This window comes from Dreissena polymorpha, chromosome 11 (genome assembly GCF_020536995.1).
Source record: "Dreissena polymorpha isolate Duluth1 chromosome 11, UMN_Dpol_1.0, whole genome shotgun sequence".
Classification (NCBI taxonomy): domain Eukaryota; kingdom Metazoa; phylum Mollusca; class Bivalvia; order Myida; family Dreissenidae; genus Dreissena; species Dreissena polymorpha.
This window is the reverse complement of record NC_068365.1, coordinates 81,705,441-81,732,029: the sequence shown is the minus strand read 5'-3', so window position 1 is coordinate 81,732,029 and position 26,589 is coordinate 81,705,441. Positions and strand designations below refer to the sequence as shown.

The window sequence follows — 26,589 nt, the reverse complement described above, 5'->3', positions numbered from 1 at the left end:
GCATAAAACATTGAACATGGTTATATGTAACCAGCATAAAACACATGGTTATATGTAACCAGCATAAAACCATAACAGCCTGCTAGTAACTCATCAGTCCCTTATGTTTAGAAATGCAACCTTTAAAACTTTAATCTAGCAAGAAAGGTCTTAAATTAAATTTGATATTCTTAGGGACTTCAAATGTGTAACTGAGTGGTAAAGGGTAATAGATAATTAACAATATATAACCTGTTTGTATATTTTCTCTTTAATCAACCTTCCAGCGAAATGGAGAAATTTGTATCATGAAGGTACATGTCAAAGCTGTACTCTCTGTTGTGTGTTCAGAATCTGTTGTTCTGTGTCTTCCAATATTACCTGAGCACTAATTGACTTGATCAATAAGCACTGCCAGGGTCAAAGACCCACTCACAGTTTTACAGGTGCAATCATATGAATGATGATGTTATGATTTTTATAGCAAATACAGTGATTAACCATCTACAAAGCCTTCTTAAAGCTGGTAAAATAATATAAAAAATTGTCAATGAGAACAATATTTTGAAACTTAAAAAACAATTATCTGCACTCTTAGAAAACAGGACTTAATGCTAGTGCATAAAGTGTTAACCAGATTTGCAGGTTGAGTCAGCACAAGCTTATTAGGGAAGACACCTTCCACTTTTATATTAAAGGAAGTTTCTTCTTAACAAAAATCAAGTCTAGACGGAAAGTGTCGTCCCTTATGACGACTTCACAGGCTGATCTGGTACATTACTAAATGCACATGCATCAAGTCATGTTTACACAGAGTGAGGCACATGCATCAAGTCATGTTTACACAGAGTGTGGCACATATAGGAAGATCATGCTTAAGCATCTTAATTTCTTCAATTGTGTGTGCACTCCTTCGGTTTTCTGCAGCTTTGACTGCTTGTCTTTATTCACCTGCACTGCATCTTTTATTCATCATTTCAATGCAATGCACCAACTTCTACTTCACACTACAAGGTTTGTTTTTGTCCCCTACCGGTTTCACAGGAGGGGACTTAATGGTTTGCGCTCTGTGTGTGTGTGTCTGTCTGTGTGTGTGTCTGTCTGTGTGTCTGTCTGTCTGTCTTTCCGTCACACTTTTCTGGATCCTGCGATAACTTTCAAAGTCATTCATTTTGTTCCCACGTCAAAAATTCTGGTTGCTATGGCAACAAATACAAAAATCTGACAATGGTGGAGATGGTAGGGGACATTATATTGCTTGGCAATAGTCTTGTTTCATTGGCCCCTGTCATGGTAATAGCCTAAGGGAATTAAGTGTTTAATCAGGTCATGTGTGTGGGGGGGGGGATACTCTGCATAGATGGATTAAATAAATAAAGTTAAATAATTAAATGATACATTATTAATAAAATATTAATTAAATAAATCAGCATGACTGATCATCGTATCAGCACTGTGTGTGGCAGGTAAAACCAAGCTTCTCTCTTCAAGGTAAAGGTATATGTCACAGTGGACACTTTAGAGTGTGGCAGGTAAAACCAAGCTGCTCTCTTCAAGGTAAAGGTATATGTCACAGTGGACACTTTAGAGTGTGGCAGGTAAAACCAAGCTTCTCTCTTCAAGGTAAAGGTATATGTCACAGTGTGTGGCAGGTAAAACCAAGCTTCTCTCTTCAAGGTAAAGGTATATGTCACAGTGGACACTTTATAATATTCCTGATAAGGATATAGTGTATGTAGATGATTGAATACAGCCTATACCTTTATCATGCATTATGGGATTTCAACATAAATGTGCCATCATTGATCATCTTGTCAACACCACACACAAAAATCATGTCATAGCTTTAAGGTCAAGGACACTTGACTTTTGTATTTGTTATGTATGAAAACAGACATCAAATGAAAAAAATATGAGCCATGCTCTGTGAAGAGGGGGTTTAATGCATGTGCGTAAAGTGTTAGCCAGTGAGGACTGCACAGGCTAATCTGGGACGACACTTTCTGCTTTGATGATATTTTCTAAAGAAAGTATCTTAGCAAAAATCCAGTTTAGGCGGAAAGTGTTGGCCCTAATTAGCCTGTGGAGACTGCACAGGCTAATCTGGGACGACACTTTACTCACATGCATTATCCCCCTTTCCAAAGAGCACATGGTTACAAAACAAATTTGACACAAATAAAAATCCTATGAAGATGTTGCATAAAAAACTTTTTCACTGATCTCAAGGCTAAGATCACTGTAAGGGAACATGAATGTTGTGTAAAAACAGTTAGCAAGGTATATAGCATGCATTTACCTTGATTAATAATGTTGACTTCTCGATGTATTTATTGTAAAAATGTTGTATTCAATATTGTAATGTTTTCTAATACAAGCTTGATTTGTACATGGAATCAACCTGTGTTTGCATGCTATCTATCCATGTTTTTTCTAATTTATCTGATTTAAAATGTGCAGTGTTATTTGTAACCAGTGCTTCATGCAAGTGTGCGAAAGTTGTCCCCAGTTAGCCTGTGCCCTTCACACAGGTCCAGCAGGGACAACACTTTCCGCTTTTATGGTAATTTTTGTTTCAACTTAGTCTCTTCTTTGTAAAATCATGTTAAGTGGAAAGTGTTGTCCCTTATTATCTTCTATACACTGCAATCTGGGACAAGCCTACGCATCATGTTAAGTGGAAAGTGTTGTCCCTTATTATCTCCTATACACTGCAATCTGGGACCACACTACGCATCTGCATTCAGCTTCATTTTCCCAGAGCGAGTCTCAAATGTGCATGCAAGAATTATATTATCTATTTTGTACATGTATTAAATGTATTTGTAGTGAAGTGGACTTTTCTTAGTCAGGAACAGGAATACTATTTTTTCCATATAAGTTATCAGTCTCTTTTTCAAGCATAACACAACAACAACACTGTTGTTGGCTAAAAAAAATAAATGTAGTAATCACGGATGTTTTTTATTACGAGGTTACTTTTTACTCTATAGGTGTTGTAACCATGTTTGCCTCTGTTCCAGGGGGCTGTGATTGCAAGGATGAGTTTGTGTTGTTACCTTGTTTGCCTCTGTTCCAGGGGGCTGTGATTGCAAGGATGAGTTTGTGTTGTTACCATGTTTGCCTCTGTTCCAGGGGGCTGTGATTGCAAGGATGAGTTTGTGTTGTTACCATGTTTGCCTCTGTTCCAGGGGGCTGTGATTGCAAGGATGAGTTTGTGTTGTTACCATGTTTGCCTCTGTTACAGGGGGCTGAGATTGCAAGGATGAGTTTGTGTTGTTACCATGTTTGCCTCTGTTCCAGGGGGCTGTGATTGCAAGGATGAGTTTGTGTTGTTACCATGTTTGCCTCTGTTACAGTGGGCTGTGATTGCAAGGATGAGTTTGTGTTGTTACCATGTTTGCCTCTGTTCCAGGGGGCTGTGATTGCAAGGATGAGTTTGGCTGCATCATGTCCACTGAAGTTCTGTAAGTGACTGGTAACAATGCTCTAAAACTGTTTAAGCCTTGTTCTGTGAAAACTGGGCTTAATACATGTGTTTTAATTATTGTTCCTGATTAGCCTTTGCAGTCCGCACAATCTTATCTGGGACAACATTTTCAGCCCTGACTGGATTTCGGTTTAGAAGGGACTTTCTTTAAATGAAAAATGTCATAAAAGTGGAAAGTGTCATCACTGATTAGCCAGTGCGGACTGCAAACGCTGATCTGGGAGGACACTACCCTTTTGCAATAAGCCCAATTTTTTGAGCTTAAGGCTCATTGTGTCCTTTTTATGTAACATATTAAACTGTTTTCTTCCTCTTACGGGGTGTGATTTTTCTGCAGATTTGCGGATCTCAGCCATTCAGGTAGTCCCGGGGGGTAATTTCTTACATTCGCGAAAATTCATTAAAAACAGTGGGGAGGGGGCTTAGACCAATTCCATGGACGAATTTCATAAGCGGCCCGAGATATCCGCGGCCTGGGAAAGCTCTCTGCATATTACATAGATATATTTTGCCTAAGCATTTTTGTAACGAGCATTGTCATTGGGTGTTGTTTCCCAATCTTCCAATTAAAATTGACCTTTCAAAATGTGTTTGGTATTTCTTTGTTGATTTGTGTGCAAAGGGCGCTTTTGTAAAGTGAAAATTAGAATTACTGAAAGAAAAAACAAATCTCACAAAATCTTGGAGATTCACACATAAGTGAAAAGCAAATTTAAATGGGAATGGTTAGAAACAAATTGGATATAAATCAGAAAGCAATAGCACATTCAGAATGGGTATGGAAGATCGACTGTCCTGGTACGGCATCCATGTTAACAAATCTTGAACTACGGATCCTGTGGTAAAGTGTCGCTAGTTGAACATTGTTACAATGTTTTCCATATTTCACAGGTAAAGACATTGAGCTCAAAGGAAAGCTGGTCGTCATTGTTCACAGGGATTGGATCACATATTATTGTTGATCACTGTTTACCTTGCATAATACTTAATACTAATATGTTAAATGTGAAGTTTTAAAAGTTTTCATAAATAAATTTTGTTACTAAGTTTAAGAAGGTGTTTATTTAAATGTCTGGTTTAACCTTTGTCATTGCATTATGCATGTGAATCGCATAGTAAAAATCAGTGTACAGAATTTTCTTCCCCTCGGACTTCACCTCAATCACACCCCTGCTCCTAGTATTTTAATACCTTAGCATGAAAATAATTGTTTATGAATGTTGATTTTATTTGCCTTAAAATGACCTGGTCATTCCTGGTATTTACCATGTGTAAGTAAGTCTTTCTTATTCTTGAGCTACAAAAAGTTATTTTTCTTTTTAGTTTTAGGCTTATCAGAGACGACACTTTCTGCCTAGACTGGATTTTCTAGGGTGTGACTCAATCAAGTTTCAGGTTGATGTTATTCACTGATATTTCAGAGGTACCCCAGATCTTCACTCGCGGATGTTTTCCCGCTGTAGCTACAAGGACTGGGACATCTCCCTCAACATGGGCATAGCTAACTGTCTCACCTTGGACCCTCAGGTAAGTCATGGACTGGGACATCTCCCTCAACATGGGCATAGCTAACTGTCTCACCTTGGACCCTCAGGTAAGCCATGGACTGGGACATCTCCCTCAACATGGGCATTGCTAACTGTCTCACCTTGGACCCTCAGGTAAGCCATGGACTGGGACATCTCCCTCAATATGGGCATCGCTAACTGTCTCACCTTGGACCCTCAGGTAAGCCATGGACTGGGACATCTCCCTCAACATGGGCATTGCTAACTGTCTCACCTTGGACCCTCAGGTAAGCCATGCACTGGGACATCTCCCTCAACATGGGCATCGCTAACTGTCTCACCTTGGACCCTCAGGTAAGCCATGGACTGGGACATCTCCCTCAACATGGGCATTGCTAACTGTCTCACCTTGGACCCTCAGGTAAGCCATGCACTGGGACATCTCCCTCAACATGGGCATTGCTAACTGTCTCACCTTGGACCCTCAGGTAAGCCATATGCCAGAATATCTGCTCATAACCCTTTACCACTTAGATATGTATTTTGACGCATTTGTAGTTCATTAGAATGGTACATTGAAAAGATTAACTGTACAAGTAATTGAATGACAGACATTTTGCTGATCAGTTGGTTATATTCTACACTGCAGCCCAAGTTCCAGCAGACGTGTGGCAACAAATATGTAGAGAGAGGGGAGGAGTGTGACTGTGGATCACCAGAGGTTAGATTCCACTATATGAGCCAAGTTCTGAGAAAACTGGGCTCAATGCGTGCTAAAGATGTTGCACTTATGGAATTTTTTGTTCAAAGGAAGTCTCTACTTACGGAAAATTTGTTTTAGGCGGGAAATGTCACCCTGATTAGTCTGGGCAGACCTGACAGTCTTATCTTCAATGGCACATTCACACATGCATTTAGCCCTATTTTCCAAAAAGGATGCTCATATAGACTCAAACATCAATTATATATGAGGCTTTGTTTAAAGTAAAATATATCTTCAAGGACAAAACTGTCAATTTGTTTTGACATGTAATTTCTATAAAATGTTTTGTGATTCAACCGTAAATGATTTAAAAAAAAAGTGTTTAAGACTTCAAAATATACATTACAAATATTGTTGTTGTTTTTTTCTTGCCACACTTTATTAACAATTATTGCTTGCCTTTTTTTAGCTTTAATAAGTTATTATTTTGTAACTTAATTATATACGGTCTCTGTGTTAATTATGAATAATTCCCATTATGTTTCCCATCCTTGATGTTTGTAGGAGTGTGCCCTCTCTGACCCCTGCTGTGACCCGGGCACCTGTCTGCTGAAATACTGGGCCCAGTGTCGTACAGGGGCATGCTGCCATAACTGCTCAGTAAGTAACAGCAGTCTGCACTTTGTGGCACTTTTTATCCCCCCCCCCCCCCCCCCCCCATAGGCGGAGGGATATTGTTTCGGCGTTGTCCGTCTTTCAGTCCGTCCGTCCGGATTCATATCTTGGAAGTGCTTTGGGGGATTTCATTTAAACTTGGTATGAGTATATATATGGATAAGAGAATGATGCACGCCAAATGGCATTGTACACCATCTGTTAATAACGGAGTAATGGCCCTTTTTATCTTGAAAAAATGCTTTTTTTTGTGTATCCGGATCCATATCTTGGAAGTGCTTTGGCGGATTTCATTGAAACTTGGAATGGGTATGTATATGAATGAGAGGTTGAGGAATGCCAAATGGCATTGTACACCATCTGTTAATAACGGAGTTATGGCCCTTTGTATCTTGAAACATGAGATGTGTTTGTCAGAAACACAATGCCCCCTATTGCGCCGCTTTGAAGCCATAAATTTGATTTTTGACCTTGAAGGATGACCTTGACCTTTCACCACTCAAAATGTGCAGCTCCATGAGATACACATGCATGCCAAAAATGCTATCTTCAATATTGCAAAAGTTATGACCAAGGTTAAAGTTTTGGTTAAAGTTTTGGGACACACATACACATACAATGACAGACAGGCCAAAAACAATATACCCCCGATCTTTCGATCCGGGGGCATAAAAATGCTTTTTTTGAGTGTCAAATATAACACTTTTGTGTCCAGAAGAATATTGGCGGGGGATATCAATTCAATGAATTTGCTTGTTGAGTCAAATTTCTGTCTCAAGTCATAATTATGTTGTTTTTAGCCGGATTTTTTTCGAAAAAATCTCGGCTTATAGATTGATGTTGTCGGGCGGGCGGGGGGGGCGGGCGGGCGGGCGGGGGTGGCGGCGTGCTCGAAAATGTTAAAGTTCTTATTTCATGGTATAACTTTGGTATGCTTGGACCTAGAGTCTTCAAACTTGACATGAAGGTTGGCCAGGATTAACAGATGACCACTGGTCATTTCAAGGTCATTCATTTGAAGGTCAAGGTCACTGTGACCTTCAATATAAAAAATGTTAAAGTTGTTATAACTTTGGTATGCTTGGACCTAGAGTCTTGAAACTTGACATGAAGGTTGGCCATAACTAGTTAGTAACCACTGGTCATTTCAAGGTCATTCATTTGAAGGTCAAGGTCACTGTGACCTTGAATGTAAAAATGTTAAAGTTCTTATTTCATGGTATAACTTTGGTATGCTTGGACCTAGAGTCTTCAAACTTGACATGAAGGTTGGCCAGGATTAACAGATGACCACTGGTCATTTCAAGGTCATTCATTTGAAGGTGAAGGTCACTGTGACCTTCAATATAAAAATGTTAAAGTTGTTATAACTTTGGTATGCTTGGACCTAGAGTCTTGAAACTTGACATGAAGGTTGGCCAGAACTAGTAAGTAACCACTGGACATTTCAAGGTCATTCATTTGAAGGTCAAGGTCACTGTGACCTTGAATGTAAAAATGTTAAAGTTGTTATAACTTTGGTATGCTTGGACCTAGAGTCTTGAAACTTGACATGAAGGTTGGCCAGAACTAGTAAGTAACCACTGGACATTTCAAGGTCATTCATTTGAAGGTCAAGGTCACTGTGACCTTGAATGTAAAAATGTTAAAGTTCTTATTTCATGTTATAACTTTGGTATGCTTGTACCTAGAGTCTTCAAACTTGAAATAAAGATTGGCCAGTACTAGAAGATGACCACTGGTCATTTCAATGTCATTCATTTGAAGGTCAAGGTCACTGTGACCTTAAATGTTAAAATGTTAAAATTGTTATAACTTTGGTATGCTTGGACATAGAGTCTTCAAACTTGACATGAAGGTTTGCAAGCACACTTAGATGACCACTGGTCATTTCAAGGTCATTCATTCTAAGGTCAAGGTCACTGTGACCTTGAATGTAAAAATGTTAAAGTTCTTATAACTTTGGTAGGTAAAAATGTTAAAGTTCTTATTCCATGTTATAACTTTGGTATGCTTGTACCTAGAGTCTTCAAACTTGACATAAAGGTTGGCCAGTACTAGAAGATCACCACTGCTCATTTCAATGTCATTCATTTGAAGGTCAAGGTCACTGTGACCTTCAATGTTAAAATGTTAAAATTGTTATATGCATTCAAAACATAACACAAGGTTTGCTCATGCCTTGAAAAGTACTTACATTTCATTTTGACCTTTGAACAATATTTCAGTAATTTAAGTATTGCATTGACAAAAACAAATCAAAAATCCGGCTTCAATGCGGTCATCTCCGACCGCGGAACTCTTGTTCTGTGTTTTTTTACCATTCCATGGTTCAGTATAAAAAGATTGAACATAGTAGTTAGGTCATTGAATAAAATTTGTTTTAAACAATAAACGATGTATATGGATTAAGATGCTTTAGTTGCATTCACACGATATTATGTAATACTATGTTTGGATTTTCAATAGGAAACAGTTTATTAAAATAAATTGTAAATTTACAATATGTAAAACATGATTTATGTTGTGCAACACATACATAAATTCCCTTTGAAGCAACATGACCGTGACTATAAAGTTGCACCTTGCCATTGCAGTACCTGGCCACAGACTATGTGTGTCGTGAGAGGTCCACAGACTGTGATGTGCCTGAGTTCTGTACGGGGCGGGACGGAGAGGTAGGCTCAACATTGTACTGTGATTGGCATTGCAAATATTGTGCCATCTAATGGAAATGTATGTTTGTATAGAATACACTTCTGTTTTTCCTCAGTTTTCGGACATTCTAAGTTTTTTAACAACCGCTTTTTAGCGAAAATAATTATTTTTCGTGACTCTAAATTTTTGGAGTTACATGTTTCCGTCCATAATTAATGTCTTTTTATTTTACCGCGCTTTTCTACAGACTTCAGCCTTGTTTTTGCTTATCTTGCGACACTTCGATCATGGATTTTTACAACAGGATTAAGGCCATAAAATCTTGCAGATTTATGCCTGAGGGCAATGGACCATTACATTTGTGGAATTGGGTAAATAACCATGTATACCGGTAGAAAGTTATTGATTCACCCAACAGCATTTAAGGCAATGTCGTCCTATTAAGGAAGCAGAATGTTTTCTGTTTTTACGTTATTGTTCTATATCATTTCAGGCAAGAGTTAGCAAAGCTGTAAAGTTGTATTTATTTTTTTAAGCAGAAAAAGAAGAGTTAATGACAAAAAAATTATTGAGCATCGATTAATTGCATTTATTTCAATATTATAAAAAGTTTTGGACACCTTATTTTTTGTCGCTAAATTTTTGGACAGCTGTAATTTTAAAATATTTTTAGTATCTAAATTTTAAGACAGGTAAAAATTATAATTAAGTGTTCGAATACTTAGAGTTATAACAGTATACTTGAATTATTCTGTTAAAAGATGTGTATGTGATAAAAAATGTTTACGCACAATTACCTAAAGAAATGGACCATATAACTATCATAGCAACATGAATTGTCATTGCATGTATCTCAAGCTGTCAACCTGGTTTAAATGTTCCATTGTATGTATAACAACTTCTGTGTTTCAGTGCCCTGCCAACAACTATGCAAAGGACGGTCACACGTGTAATAACAACACAGGCTACTGCATGGGGGGAGTGTGTCCCACACTAGACAAGCAGTGTCAGCACATCTGGGGCTCAGGTAAGGCTCATGACATGGGATGCATGCTGGGCAAATGGGGCTAGACGAAGCCTGGAAAAACTGGGCTCAAGCCATGTGCGTAAAGTGTTTTCTCAGATAAGCCAGTTCAGTCTTGCACATATAAATCAGTGGCGAGGTTTTCTCAGATTAGCCAGTTCAGTCTGCACATATAAATCAGTGGCGAGGTTTTCCGCTTATTTTTTATTTTCGTTTAAAGGACGGATCCTCTTTAATAATATCTAGTTAAGTTGGAAAGCGTTTTGGCTGTTAAATCTGTACAAATTGCATAGGCTTATCTGGGACAACACTAAACGCACATGCAGTAAGCTAAGTTTTTTTTAAACGAGGCAGAAAATTGCAGAAACTTGTGAATTCTCACATACAGAATACACAAGTTAGTGTAGAATAGAAAAGGAAAGAGGAGTATATTGGAAGGATAATAATTGTGCATGATTTTTTTTCATTATTATCACCAACCTTTTTATTCTGTTTTTCCTGTTATTTTCATTTGGTTCAACGTCCAATTTTACATGTCATTTCCATTCGTTTCAACACCATAGTATTTCACATAACATAAATCATATGACATTTAAGCCATGATGATGTTCAGCTGAGACTGTAATTATTCGCAATCGTACAAGATTGATCTATGTATCATGTATAACATTTATCAATATGACCTATATGTCTGTAATCATATGAGTATGGCCTCTATAAGTTTGACCTATATAAGTATGACCTGTATGAGAATCATATATATGATCAATACATATATAAGTATGACCTTTAATGAATATATTGTATATGAGTAACTATGATCTATATTAATATGAGCTGTATTTGTATTACCTATATTAATATGACCTATATTAATATTATAACTAATATGACTAAACCAATATTGGTATGACTTAATTAATATGACCTATATTCAAATGTCCTATATCAATATGACCTGTATTTATATGTCTCATTTTAATATGACCTATGCGTATGACCTGTAGGAATATGACTTACATATTGTCCTATATAAGTATTACCTATATTAGTCTGACCTATATGATTTTGACCTATATTACTATGAACCATATTTATTAGACCTATATTATTATAACCTATATTAATTTGACCTACATCAAAAGACCTATATAATTGTTACCTGTATAAGTATAATGTAGATTAGATCAACCTTATATACATGTCTCCACAGACGCACTGAAGGCAGATGGCCAGTGCTATGAGAGGTTCAACCCTACTGGGAACTTTAACGGCCATTGTGGCAAGGAGAACAGCACCGGCTCTTATGCCAAGTGTCTGCCTGAGTAAGTATACCTCTCAGATCCTAAGTTGTAATTGGGCCGTGCTCTTTGAAAAGGGGTTTAATGTATGTGCGTAAAGTGTCATCCCCGATTAGCCTGTGCAGTCAACATAGGCTTATCAGTGACTACACTTTACACTTGTATGGTATTTTCTTTTTAAAGGAACTCGCTGGAAAATCAAGTTAAGGTGGAAAGTGTCTTCCCTGATTAGCTATTTTTAGTTTTTGTGGACTGCACAGGCTGATTTGGGACGACTCTTTAAGCACATGCATCAAACCCCTGCATTAACAGAGCACGGCCGAATTAAATATTTATCAAATAACTTTTGTATGCACTTCTACAGATTTAAATCGCATTTATATTGGTGTACAATTTATTAAATCCATTCTGTTTGTGATCTTCCAGCAAAATGTATGTGGTTATGATAATGATTTTTTAGAGGAATTATCATTTATTCTTTAAAAATTGCTGGGAAGGTGTTAAAATGTTGTTCAAAACCCAGATTTGCCTATTCTCCATAACAAATTGTTCATTTTGATGTTGTTGCTTATATTTTTGGTCATTGTAAATAAAGATCTGACATTCTAGAACAATTTTTCAAAGAAAGCAATAGGTGATAAAGGTACTTCATCGTTGATTCAAAGTTGAGTCCTTATATTGTCAATGATGTTTTGTCCCTTGTTTCTCTAGGGACATCCAGTGCGGCCTGTTACACTGCTCTGGTGGACTCAAGCAGCCGCTGTATGGGCCGGATAAGGACTCTTCCAAGACCACTTTCTCATCTAATGGACATGAATATGAATGCAAGTAAGGACACATATAGGAGGACCTTGAACTGAATCTCTATCTGGGAACACTGAGCTTAAGCCATATGCTTAGTGTTGTCCCAGATTAGCCTGTGCAGTTGTCACTGCCTAATCATTAAAGACACTTTCCGCTTTGATGTAATTTTTCTTTTTAAAGAAGTTACTTCTAAATCAAAATACATTTTGGGTGAAAAGTGTTCCCCCTCATTAGCCTGTGCACACTTCACAGGCTCATCTTGGGCGATACTTTAGCACATGTATAAAGCCCCATTTTACCAAAAGAATGCTCAATTTATTATGACTATCAGACATATATGTCAGAGATTAGAATGATTGTGTTGAAAAATCAGTGATGTAAATAATGAACATATACAATCCAGGCATTCATCTGGTTATACAAGTGTATCAATATATTATGTAATAATATGTTAAAATACAGCTTTACACATTCTTAGATTGACTAATTTTGTAGACATCTTTCTAATATGTGAATCATCCAACTGACTGCAATTTTTTTTTAAATAAATGTGCAAACAGCATAAAACCAAAGTGACTGCAGCCTGTTCAGGTTTTATGCTGTTTGCTGCTCATCAGTATCTAAGAGTTGGAAATGAAGCCTTTAAGACTTGAATCTAGTAAGAAAGGTCTTCAATTAAGGGGTGTTGCGGCAGTTTATTTAACCGAGGATATATTTATAGCAACACCGATGCTATTCTCACAACCCAATAGTTTTGTTATCAGAATCATCACAAATTAATGACCGAGTAGGTTCATAATAGGTACTCAGTGGTTCGATCCGAGGTGCAGTTAACATTTTTTTTCTTTTTTTATTTCATTCTTGTTTTTTTTCCTGGAGCTCTTTAGTCCTGTTGTTTACATTAATCAATTAAAAGCATTTAATCACAAACTTCAAAACATGCCGAAATTTGACAACAAGTCCCTGTTATTGATGATTAAGGTTGAGTTTGATACTGTATGGTCTTATGTTTGTTATTAAATATTGAATTAGTGTTGTGGTTTTTTTTTGGAAACTGTTGTGATCCCAATTAAGATTGTAAACAATCAATAATGTTTATGCATATCTCTTACAGTCTATGTACCGGTACTTGTGTTTCGCCTTATTGCTGTATTTTATGAAATTTGACATAGACGGTAGGGATAGTTAAACAAAAAAACTTCTGTTAAAAGTGCGGTGACCCCCCTTTTTTATTTTTGTTTTATAATAACAATACATAGATGAACATATTTGAGCAGTTTCGCAAAAAGTTATTAGATAGTACTTTTTTTAATTCCATTTTTGTGGTTTAAATAGTAAAAATTGACATTGGGGTGACATAAAAATTATAAAAATAACATTTCTTAAAATTTAACTTGTGTTCTCCATTTTTTTGGTAGTTTGTGGTTTAATAAAATGGTATATGATATATCTTAGCTTATATAATGTCTACATGTTGCCAATTTCATAGGTTATTAATCATTTTTATGCAATTAGAGATTTTTCAGTTCTAATGAAAAAGTACATGTTATATAATGGTGAATAAAATCAAAACAAGGCTGGTGACCCTATGTTTTTATTTCATTTTTCATATAATGTTAGTATGTATTACTCAAATATAAATTTTGAGCAAAAGTTATTAGATGGAAAAAAATCAGCAAAACTGCAGCAACACCCCTTAAATAAAACTTTTTAAGGGACTACAAAAACGTCAAAATACGTATCTAAGTGGTAAAGGGTTAACGTATTTGCTCATTGACCTGTGTTATAGAACGGTGCATGGACCGTCGACCCTGGACCTCCCCAACCTGGGTATCGTGCTGGATGGCACCAGGTGTGGCGAGGAGCGTGTGTGCATGAACAGGAAGTGTGTGGCCCTTACCAACCTGCAGCCCCTGCAGTGTCCAGGAATGTCACAGGGGGCCACCTGCTTGGGGCGTGGGGTAAGACTTTTGATAACACTACCAAACAAACATCATACATATGTATGATTTGGCTTAAAAGTCATTATAATTGCAAAATTATGTGCAAATTGAATAATGAAATGAAATTGAATAATTAATGAATATTTTAATAGTTTCTTTAATAAAAATGTATGTCTTCTTGTTTTAACTTTTGATGTCAAGTTCAATGCAAATGGGTCAAGTAATTTTTTAGAGTCGTCAAGTATTAATGAATCCAGAAAGCACAACTTGTTTGATGAATATATAATTATATTGGCATTTTAAAAATTTTAAGCTTTAATGACCAGATGAATATTTTAAAACTAATTTAGGTTTTTAAACGGACTGTCATCCCAGTTGACGAAAAAAGAAGTTATAAAATACGTTGTTTTTTTTACAATAATTAGTTTATATTTATTAAAATATCACAACTGGTATATTACATAACTTGAAAAAAGTTCATATTTTCAGTATATTCGGTAATAAAATTTGGCGATGTGAAATCGAAAGTACACAACGAAAATAGGTGAAATAACGATATACACACTATAAATAACAAAAGTAGAATGATCATTTTATATATAAAATATATACAATTCACTATGCATGCCCAATTTGCATTCCTGGATTTACCACATGACTATCATGATCAATCTACTTGCGTTATTTATAGTTAATTGGTAGTTACCTGGTGCCTGTACCCAGTAAAATTTATTACAGAATATACTGAAAATATGAAAACATAACAAACTTTTTTCAAGTAAAGTAATATACCAGTAGTGATATTTTAATCAATATAATGTAATAATGTTAAAAAAATACTGTATTTTAAAACTTTTCATTTTTGGTCAATCACTGTTTATGGTCCCTTTAATGTCATTCAAACATTTAATCTACCGTATATGTCCTTATTGACGCGCACTGTGCGTGTTTTTCAAGTCCCCTGCGCGTTAAATCCAACCACTATTACCTATTCCTCACATTTGAACAGTGTAACATTTTCATTACGTGCGGCTTACAACATTGTTAAACCAATCGTATGACATTGTCTGCTGCAGACCCACTACATTGCGATGTCCAATTTAACGCAGATCAGCTGTGGATCCCATTTTATTTTTCATTGACTTTGATATTTCCCCATTAAGAGACGCTCACCATTAAATCCAGTTTGACCCGGTATTTTGGGCCTTCACTGCGTCTAGTTGATAAGTATTTATAGTGTGACAAACAATACGCCCGAACGCTCATTACCATACAGTTGGCGTCATCGGCGTACCGTGTTGCAAAGAAAATGGCCGCAAAAACGATGTTTTCAGATGTTATGGGCCACTCTTCAATGGATTATGGGCTACATAAATCTTATCTTATGGTCCCGATTAATTCCGATGAACCCCAGATAAGACGGCCTGCGCATCTATTAGGGCATGAGCGTCAATAAGGAAACATACGGTATGCACAGGCTAATCATCTTAACACTTTCTGCTTTAACAGGATTTTTACTATGAAGAGACTTCCTTTAAACAAAAAATATAATAAGCAGAAAGTTTAGCCCCTGGGACATCACTTCATGCAAATGCATTAAGCCCTGTTTTCCTCCGAGCATACATAATATTTCCAGGTGTGCACAAAGGATGACACGTGTTTCTGTGACCCCATTTGGGCAGGGCCTGACTGTAGTGTGCGGCTGAAGGCCCCCCGCCCTGCCCTGTCCCTCCACTCCTTGCACACTACTACCGTTGTCACGACAACCAGTGCAGAGAAAGTCAGGGTCATGCCTCTTAATGTGACCTTCACCTCACCTCCCCATGCAGTCACTACTGACATGTCATCATCTGCAGTTGTGCAAGGTACAGTTCTTTATTCTGCAGTTGTGCAAGGTAGAGTTCTTTATGAAGTCACCACTGACATGTCATCATCTGCAGTTGTACAAGGTAGAGTTCTTTATGAAGTCACTACTGACATTTCATCATCTGCAGTTGTGCAAGGTAGAGTTCTTTATGCAGTCACTACTAACATGTCATCATCTGCAGTTGTTCAAGGTAGAGTTCTTTATAAAGTCACCACTGACATGTCATCATCTGCAGTTGTACAAGGTAGGGTTCTTTATGCAGTCACTACTGACATGTCATCATCTGCAGTTGTACAAGGTAGGGTTCTTTATGCAGTCACTACTGACATGTCTTCATCTGCAGTTGTGCAAGGTAGGGTTCTTTTTGGTACATTTACAATGAAGTGTTTTCTTCAAGTGATTATTCAGATCAGCTTGTGGAGAGTATCCTAGCTTGGACTGCACTTTTATCTTTCTTGGTATTTTTACTTCTAAGGAATTCTTTTAGGCAGGAAATGAATTATAGATGAGTTGTTTTGCCACTTACATTTGAGCCTCGCTCTGGGACAACCCTAAACTGTTTTGTGTTCAGTGTCATCCCAGATAAGCCTGTGCAGTCCACACAGGCTAATCAGGAACGACACTTTCAGCCTCGACTGGATTTTATCTAGAACAGACACTTCCTAAAATGAAAAATTTGACAGAAGGTTAAAGTATTTCACCACGTTTTCCCAGAACTAGGCTCAAATGCTTGTTGTATGGTTGGACTTTATATCCTTGAAAGTACTGTAATAATGAAACTTCTCTAGGGTCGAACTTTATATCCTTGAAAGTACTGTAATAATGAAACTTCTCTAGGGTTAAACTTTATATCCTTGAAAGTACTGTAATAATGAAACTTCTCTAGGGCTTGTGTGGACTTTATATCCTTGAAAGTACTGTAATAATGAAGCTTCTCTAGGGCTTGTGTAGACTTTATATTCTTGAAAGTACTGTAATAATGAAACTTCTCTAGGGCTTGTGTGACTTTATATCCTTGAAAGTACTGTAATAATGAATTTTCTCTAGGGCTTATGTGACTTTATATCCTTGAAAGTACTGTAATAATGAAGCTTCTCTAGGGCTTGTGTGGACTTTATATCCTTGAAAGTACTGTAATAATGAAGCTTCTCTAGGGCTTGTGTGGACTTTATATCCTTGAAAGTACTGTAATAATGAAGCTTCTCTAGGGCTTGTGTGGACTTTATATCCTTGAAAGTACTGTAATAATGAAGCTTCTCTAGGGCTTGTGTGGACTTTATATCCTTGAAAGTACTGTAATAATGAAACTTCTTTAGGGCTTGTGTGGACTTTATATCCTTGAAAGTATTGTAATAATGAAGCTTCTCTAGGGCTTGTGTGGACTTTATATCCTTGAAAGTACTGTAATAATGAAATTTCTCTAGGGCTTGTGTGGACTTTATATCCTTGAAAGTACTGTAATAATGAAACTTCTTTTGGGCTTGTGTGGACTTTATATCCTTGACAGTACTGTAATAATGAAACTTCTCTAGGGCTTGTGTTACTGCTGTTTCACTTACCCCATCAATGGTTTATATTTATGCCTCGCTCTGTGAAAAGGGGGTTTAATGCCTGTTGCACGGGCTAACCAGGGACAACACTCTCTGTTTTTATGATATTTTTCGTTTAAAGAAAGTCTATTCTTAGCAAAAATCTAGTTTAGGCGGAAAGTGTCATTTCTGATTAGCCTGTGCTGACTGCACAGGATAATGCGCGACAACACTTCATCCACATGCATAAAGCCCCCCTTTTACAGAGCACAGCTAATTTGTTATTCAAAATTTGCAAGACATTTCATTCCCATGGATTCCTGTAATGGACACAGTCTTTATGAATTGGGCACATCACATATATATTTGTGATCAATCAACAACTTTATCTTTTCTGTAATACTAAACAATGAACGTATGTGTGTGTTTCAGCAAAAGAAAACAGCTGGATGGACACAAAGTGGATGATGATCATCCTGGCAGGTGTGGTTGGAGGGCTGGCATTGTTGCTTGGAGTCTCTTTCCTCTGCTATAGGTGAGCATGGCTAGAACTAAGGTCATACTGAAACATACCATTGCTTTTATAGCTAGAACTCACAAGGTTTGTTCAACTGTCCTTTAAGTCATTGGGGACTAGTATAGAAAACAGGTAGGTACTACCTACTACTTTTTTCCAAATCACTTTAGTCTAATTATTAGGTAAAGAATTGCCAGCATTTCAAATAAATTGGAGTTTAATATAGGTATTAAAAGATTATATTATAGCATACCATGCTATTTATTCTCTTTGCAGACGACGTAGCCCAAAGACTTCAAAAAAGAAGAAGAAGTTCATCCATCACTGTGAGGAAGGGGAGGTAGAGTCAGCCAACAAACTCATCAAGTTTGGTTCCCTGCCCTCATACAGGTACAACACTCATCAAGTTGGGTTGTATGTAGTTATACAGATATAAAACTCATCAAGTGTGATTGCATGTCCTTGTACAGGTAACAAACTCATCAAGTGTGATTGCATGTCCTTGTACAGGTAACAAACTCGTCACATTTGTTTCCCTTCCATTGATCATGCAACACGCTCATCAGTTCTGGTAACATTTCCCTTTACAGGTTATAAACTTATCTGTTTTTGTTATCATTGTCATGATGTCATTTTATGTACCCTTTCGAAGAAGAAGTCTGTCTGTCACACTTTTCGTGTCCGCTCTCTAATTCAAATAGTTTTCATTCGATCTTTACGAAACTTTGTCAGAAGTTGTATCTAGACAATATCTAGGTCAAGTTCCAATATGGGTCATGCTGGGTCAAAAACTAGGTGAACGGGTTGAAAAAACAAATCCAAGGAAAGTAATAAGCTTTAAATGGACATACAGTCCACTCTCGTTATCTCGAAGTCGGCGGGAACAAGAAAAAATATCGAGATAACGAGAGTTCGAGATATCCGATTAGGCGTTTTCAAAGAAAAAATGAGACGAAAATTTACCTTGTTTTTAACATCTTAATACCTGCTAAGTGATCTAACTAAAGCCGTCACCGTGTGGCATAATACTCTCTTCCTGATATATACGCGTTTTACGAGGCACGATTAATTTTGCTATTTAAATGCTTAAAATGACGCTTAAAAGTATTACAGAATTGCATGAAAACATGCAGTTATAATTTTTCTAAACTGTCGAGTAAACGACGGTATATATACGTAAAAATATAACTCAATGCATTTTGGAATGTTGTTTGTAAAAACAATTAGTCTTTCGGCCTTTCGGCAGGCTGTGTATTAATTGCAGTTAATTGATGTTAAAGTGACACTTAAAGTGACAGGCCTTAATCAAGTGTTAATGGCTAACGACATTACACACGTGTGATAATTGATGCAATTAACGGATTAATTTCCTACCGCACAGTATCGGGAGCAGCTGGGCGAAGCGGGACGGTGAAGTATCAAAGAAAAAGTTTCTCACCTTTTGCCGACACTGGTAAAGTTATTCGCACTTCGAGATAAATCACAGTAAATACATGTTAAATCGGGACTCGGGACAAAATTTAATATCGACATATCGAATTATTCGACATAACGAAAATCGAGATAAGCGATGTTTATTCATATAGATAAAGAAGGAAAAAAAATGGGACATTGAGCTTACTTCGACATATCGAGAATATCGAGATATCCGATGTCGAGATAACGAGAGTGGACTGTAATTATCTGACCTGCCAAATTATATATTTTTGTTAAATAAATCAAAGCGGCGCAGTAGGCTGCATTGTGTTTCTGACAAACACATCGTGGTAAAAGGTCAAGGTCATCCTTCAAGGTCTAAGGTCAAAAATACAAATCCAAGGAAAATTATAATCTTTAAAGGGAGATAATTATTCAATATTGAACTTAGCAACTTGATATTTGGCATGCATGTGTATCTCATGGAGCTGCACATTTTGAGTGGTGAATCTACAGTCACGGTAGTGGCTTTTAATTATTTGCTACTAAAAATAGAGATTTGTTAGAGACAATGATTTTCAAGGGAAGTAATTAATATAATTATAAATCTCAGATTATATATTTCCTTACCAAGAATTTAAGTTCTTTTCACAGTTACTGTACAGATTTTTTATTTTGATTATTTATAACTCAAATGATTTAATTTGCCAAAGTTTTTTTTTTAAATGATATAATTATCATTTCTTTCCTGTACTAATTTGTGAATGGTAGGGTTCATTACATCCATGTGGACTTATGTCCATAGATACATGATGAACTCTGGCTATGATCTCTTTGATAAACCACAGGCCTTGGTTGTCAGTGATGTCTGACTTGGTCATTTTTGACTGTCTACAGCCCCCTCTTCCCCCCATGATTGGATTGGACAAAATCCAAGGGAAGTAATAAGCTTTAAAGGGAGATGATTTCTATACCTGCCAAATGATAAATAGAAATTTTATTTCAAAGCGGGGCAGTAGGGGGCATTGTGTGTCTGACAAACACATCTCTTGTTACTTTCTAATTCAAACTTGATCATTTTGGAAAAAAAAAATCCCAAAATTTAATGATCATTTATAAATGAACTGACCTTATCTTCATTAAAGTTATTGTTTTCTGTGACTTATAATAATCGTTTGTAGCTGCTATACTTTGTTCCCATATCCTGACCACATAACCAAAAACAAGATTTGCAGCATAATGGGATGAAATATAGACGCACACAAGTTGAATACATGTTAATTGAATTTTTTTTTGCTCATTAACACAAGCACTTTCCAAGTTTATACAATATTTTCAAAAGGACCTTACTACAATGTACTGTAACTTTTACAGCATTTGAATATATTGATATACCTTGAAATACCAAATGGAAGTAGGTCATATACATGGAGAAATGTGTAGCTTAAGAAGGAAAAGTTCAGTCAGTTAAAGATGAGGTGTGATTGATAAAAGTTATTAAGGCATGGGGACAAACAAAATCCTATCTGTTCAATAATAAGTCACTATCGACGTTTAAAACATGTGTGATGTCTGAATATTTTATCAAAATTTTATTATTACGTTACAATATATTATATATTGTAGTAAAAATCAATGTTGTTGTTTTTTCTTCTTGTAGAGATGAGAAAACAAAAAGAAAGAAAGGCAAGAAAGGTAAGAAAGGAAATAAGTCAGCAGAGGACAGTGATGTGGAATTACCTCACCCGCCCGTCATTATATCAGACCCAAACAGTGCAAAACCGGAAAAGGGAATCCTCAAAGGTGCCTTCAGTGCTATGAAGTATGAGAACGACCGACGCAGCAGTGAGTCCAACACGGCCACCTCGTCTGGCAACGGAGAGGGAGACAGCGTGGGTCCGTACGACGAGATTGACGAGGAGGACACTGAGGCGGGAGAGATCCAGGACATCTTTGGAACGTTTGACCAGCAGGGGAAGTCACTCGATAACATGATTGAGTCTTCCAGCTTTGATTTTATGTTGCCACCGCCATTCAGCAATCTGGGTCTGCAGAATCGGTCTCCTTCGCCACCTCGCAAGTTCACCGGCTATGATCGTCCTCTCTCAAACCTCACTCAGAGACCAAATATGTGGATGCAGAATATCACCTCGCCGCCAAAGTCCCGTGTGTTGCGGATGCGGAATCTGGATCAGCTGTTACAAACCATCGATCGCAATACTATAGACTTATCTCCGTCGCCCGATGACCCACCGGTTGTGATTTCGCCGTCGACTTCGGAAGATGTGAGGTCCAGTTCCACGGATGACAGGCACTACCCTACGAGTAGTCAGGACCCACAAAGCCCAAACTCCATCACGAGTGGCAGCACATGCACGGCTCTACGGCCACTGCTGGGCAGTCAGTGGAGCAAGTATGTGCTGCACAAGAATAATAGCAATGTTGGGAATTTTTGTTTGGACGACATCGAGTCCCCATTACCTCATATTAACATACCCCCACCTATGAATCCGATTAATATAAGAAGCATTTTCAACTATGGACAAAAACTTAGTGGCAGGGATAACAGTGATACCCCTCTAGGAAGCCAAAACGGTGAGTGTAGCTCAAACAATGGGACAAACAATTCTCGCAGTGGTTACGAGAAAAGTTCTGGGTATGGAAGTGAACATGACCCGGAAAGGTTTAGCATCGAGGATGTTTCTCGGAACCATTCACGGTCTGGTTCTGCGTCTCCACCTTCATTCAGCGCAGTGATAAGGACTGGTCCCAACCAGATCAAATTGGTTCCAGCTGGTAAATATGGTGGAGCAAGCTATAATCCCATGGATAATGACTTGCAGAAACTTCTGGATGGAGTTCCTAGAATCGATGCGGGGTGCTATGAACGAAGCCCAATCCTACTGACTAATGAGGGATCAAGGGCAGGCACGTGTAGTAACGTCACGTCAGGAACGAGCACTCTGGAGACTTTGAAAAACTCCTCCCACGACTGCCAGTCCTCGAGTATGAACTCAGAAACAAACACTCTTGTCAACTCTGAGTTGGACATTTCTAATGACATCTGTGACGAGTCTGTCGACACGCTTGATCAGCAGCTGCGTGAAGCGAGCGAGGGTCGTTTCATAAATGACGGGGACGAGTCATTCACAAGTGAACATTCAAAGCACCCGCTACCTGAATTACCAAATGGTATTTTGCCAAATCCCAAGCCTTTGGGTGAAATAGACCGAGATCAAACAGAAAGTGGTCAGTGTATTGACAGAAGCTTGGAAGAGATATCTCCTTTGGACAATCACAAGAATAGAAATCATAGGAAAAACTTGCGGCATTCAAGCAAGGGCAATCGGCCTCTGAGTCAGAGTTACAGTTCAAAAGACACAAACTGTGATGAGGTTGCCACTGAAAGGGATTCCTTGTTAGTGAATAGGTTTAGTGCAATAGAACCCCATACTGTGGACATCTGTGACTGCTAGTTACAAAGATAGCAAATGGTGTTCTAGTATTTATAGAAATATTTTTGCATTGTGAATATCATGTATTTTGTTATAATGTAAGCCTCACTGCCTCTGGCCTAGTCAAAAGACATTATTCATGGCCATCTATATAGTCTGTTTATACAGTTGATCTTCATGTTGAAATGTCACCAATATTGTTTAATCCCATTTCACCTCATTTTAAAAAAGACTTCAAAGTTGAAATTAGTTGTGGTTAAACAAGGTTTGTATGGGTAATTAATGAGTTAATTGATGAGATTCTCGCATAATTAAATGAAACCCATCTTTTCATATCATGCTCATACTATGATAGAACATGTATATTTATTAGCGCATCTTACATCATGGGCTAATTTTAAAACTATTGTATTCGTTAAACATTTTTTGGACAAAAACTATAGTTTTAAACTGAACCCTTTATTTATTTGCGTTTTTTTCTTGCCAGGATATGGTCTCAAATATAATAAATGTGCAAATTTTCCCTTTTTACATGAATCTCAAGTGTTTCTTTGAAACAAATCTGAATTCTGAAATAGTTTTGCATATGGTTCATCAATAGAAGTTTTTATACAGTGCATTTGAATTATCATGCTTGGGAAATTGTTTACCTAAGCTATTTAACAAAATGCCAAATACACTATTTTTGTGTTGTATATTTTCTGAAACAGTTTCTTTGTGTGCTTTCCGTTATAAAAGATTTTACAGCTATCAATCATTTTAATAAGTATATCATATTACTGTTTAAACTTCATTTTTGAATTTCATTTTATTGGTTGCTCGGATGCTACTGCCATAAGAAGTAATTCTTATTACCATGAAACCGTAACTTATTTGGATTGGTTACTTTTTTCTTGATAAGATTATCGTCTCAAATATAAATAAATGTGCTTATAAGATGGTGTAAATAATCTGTCATTATCACACTGTTCATACGACCAAGTCTTCCAGGAACAATTTCCGTCAGTGAACAGAGTATCATGTACTCCGGTTGTGTTTCAAACCTGGTTAAGTGCACTGGATCAGCATTCTTTTTCCAACAATGAGCTACTTGCTTCGAAAACGATGAGTGTAAAGTGTAGTCCAAGATTAGCCTGTGCAGTCTGCATAGGCTAATCAGCGACGAAACTTTCCACCCAAACTGGATTTTTTATATGAAATTACTTCCTTTCAACCAAAAATACCATGAAAGCAGAAAGTGTCGTCCCTGAGTTGGGAACAACAGCTTACCCGAAACAAAGCTGAAATATATGTAACAATGTGACTGCAATCATACTTTTTGTTGTACAAGTTGTCTTTTTCATTTACTTGGATGAACCACTTAAATATATTTGCACAATTTTTCAAGAAAAAAATGTTTTTTTTATGTTTTTACAACTTGTTGCAATGTTTATGTGCTTATGGATTTTCTCATAAAGTTTATTATGTTAGATGACCAAAACTTTGTTTATAATGTCATAATGAAATGTGTAAAAATCGATTGCCTGTTGTGCACATATGCTTTTAAGTTATGTTCAAACTGACAGTCCCAATGCATTTTTATGATTTGTATCATGAGAGATATATTGGCCATATTTTCTTTTGTTATTGCTATTTAATTGGATTTTTGCTTGTTAATTTAATGATATCTTGTATTTTAGAATATGTTTTCGTAAACTGTCTATTCTGCAAATATTTATTAATACAAAAACATTTACTGTTATGATTGTTGTGAATACATTTGTGTACCTTGTTAAAGAGTACGTATGGGAACATGTGAATACATTTGTGTACCTTGTTAAAGAGTACGTATGGGAACATGTGAATACATTTGTGTACCTTGTTAAAGAGTACGTATGGGAACATGTGAATACATTTGTGTACCTTGTTAAAGAGTACGTATGGGAACATGTGAATACATTTGTGTACCTTGTTAAAGAGTACGTATGGGAACATGTGAATACATTTGTGTACCTTGTTAAAGAGTACGTATGGGAACATGTGAATACATTTGTGTACCTTGTTAAAGAGTACGTATGGGAACATGTGAATACATTTGTGTACCTTGTTAAAGAGTACGTATGGGAACATGTGAATACATTTGTGTACCTTGTTAAAGAGTACGTATGGGAACATGTGAATACATTTGTGTACCTTGTTAAAGAGTACGTATGGGAACATGTGAATACATTTGTGTACCTTGTTTAAAGAGTACGTATGGGAACATGTGAATACATTTGTGTACCTTGTTAAAGAGTACGTAGGGGAACATGTGAATACATTTGTGTACCTTGTTAAAGAGTACGTATGGGAACATGTGAATACATTTGTGAACCTTGTTAAAGAGTACGTATGGGAACATGTGAATACATTTGTGTACCTTGTTAAAGAGTACGTATGGGAACATGTGAATACATTTGTGTACCTTGTTAAAGAGTACGTATGGGAACATGTGAATACATTTGTGTACCTTGTTAAAGAGTACGTATGGGAACATGTGAATACATTTGTGTACCTTGTTAAAGAGTACGTATGGGAACATGTGAATACATTTGTGTACCTTGTTAAAGAGTACGTATGGGAACATGTGAATACATTTGTGTACCTTGTTAAAGAGTTGTTTGGGAACATGTGAATACATTTGTGTACCTTGTTAAAGAGTACGTATGGGAACATGTGAATACATTTGTGTACCTTGTTAAAGAGTACGTATGGGAACATGTGAATACATTTGTGTACCTTGTTAAAGAGTACGTATGGGAACATGTGAATACATTTGTGTACCTTGTTAAAGAGTACGTATGGGAACATGTGAATACATTTGTGTACCTTGTTAAAGAGTACGTATGGGAACATGTGAATTTAAAATGCAAGATGTCATTATTATTTGGTAAATTGGTTAATAGATACACATACTTTAATTTGTTGAAAAATATGTACCTTAATACAATAAAAATATTATATGTCTGAGGAATTGTATTGCAGTGACATCTATCACCAGAAAATTCTGGTCTGTGTATCTTAAGTTTTGCTTAATGGATGGCTTTTAATTAAATATTTATTGCTGCTTTTTGTATCTTTGTTCAGATATTGTTATGGAATGGGCATACATGCTATATTTAAATAATGGTGCATGTACCTAAGGTATAAAGCATGCTCTGTAAATAAACATACCTGTTTGTTATTTAGCTTAAGATGATCACATCGTATGGGCTTACAACACTCATTGAATGGCATCCCACTAACAGAGTAAAAACATATGTTTCTGATAACATTTATTTGTGCTGTACATTTATTTGTAGCCTGTGTTTTGGTAACATTTGTATGTGCTATACAATCATGTGTTCATTTACCCTGTAATTAACCAATGAGTTGTTAAGAACTTCATTGTTTTATTTTGTATTCACCTTTCTTATTTTTGTATCTTGACGCATAATTTCATTGATATTGTTGACAATGTAGGACTAGACAGATATTTAAATAAAAATAATAACTACAATTAATGTATTGTTGTTAGTAGTTATACTTTGGAACCTACGATTACTCACATACGTTGTGCTTCTTGATCAATCGTGGGGGATAAGGTTAGAGAACTTTTGTATCATGATTAATTGATGAGAAACTTCATGGGTTCGGTGTCTTATGCTGCATCGAAATTAAACCAATTGAACTAAGCGATATTGTACCAGTTACATGCACGCG

At 36.7% G+C, this 26,589-nt stretch overlaps 2 protein-coding genes across 17 annotated transcripts in view; both read left to right on the top strand.

Moving 5' to 3' along the window:
* LOC127850383 (disintegrin and metalloproteinase domain-containing protein unc-71-like) overlaps window positions 1–23,512 on the top strand; it is an 80,447-nt gene extending 56,935 nt beyond the window's left edge. The window contains exons 12-25 of the mRNA XM_052383376.1: window positions 267–293; window positions 3,395–3,446; window positions 4,891–4,996; window positions 5,627–5,698; window positions 6,245–6,340; window positions 8,953–9,033; window positions 9,926–10,040; window positions 11,251–11,362; window positions 12,050–12,166; window positions 13,932–14,103; window positions 15,722–15,950; window positions 17,914–18,016; window positions 18,275–18,388; window positions 21,075–23,512. Of these exons, the coding sequence (XP_052239336.1) occupies window positions 267–293; window positions 3,395–3,446; window positions 4,891–4,996; window positions 5,627–5,698; window positions 6,245–6,340; window positions 8,953–9,033; window positions 9,926–10,040; window positions 11,251–11,362; window positions 12,050–12,166; window positions 13,932–14,103; window positions 15,722–15,950; window positions 17,914–18,016; window positions 18,275–18,388; window positions 21,075–22,890 (3,212 nt within the window). The 3' untranslated portion in view covers window positions 22,891–23,512. The remainder of the gene's footprint in view (window positions 1–266; window positions 294–3,394; window positions 3,447–4,890; window positions 4,997–5,626; window positions 5,699–6,244; window positions 6,341–8,952; window positions 9,034–9,925; window positions 10,041–11,250; window positions 11,363–12,049; window positions 12,167–13,931; window positions 14,104–15,721; window positions 15,951–17,913; window positions 18,017–18,274; window positions 18,389–21,074) is intronic.
* A 188-nt stretch (window positions 23,513–23,700) lies between these two features.
* On the top strand, window positions 23,701–26,386 carry LOC127850384 (uncharacterized). 16 transcript variants are annotated; one of them, XM_052383393.1, is made up of 4 exons: window positions 23,701–25,086; window positions 25,133–25,177; window positions 25,403–25,492; window positions 25,537–26,386. In XM_052383393.1, exons 1-4 carry the CDS (start codon window positions 24,610–24,612, stop codon window positions 25,855–25,857), a joined length of 933 nt encoding a protein of 310 aa, XP_052239353.1. In that variant the 5' UTR covers window positions 23,701–24,609; the 3' UTR covers window positions 25,858–26,386. The 16 variants fall into 16 exon arrangements, with proteins under 16 accessions (XP_052239353.1, XP_052239350.1, XP_052239345.1 ...); XM_052383390.1 differs by having other exon boundaries at window positions 25,313–25,492; XM_052383385.1 differs by having other exon boundaries at window positions 25,268–25,492.
* Window positions 26,387–26,589: the final 203 nt, after the last annotated feature.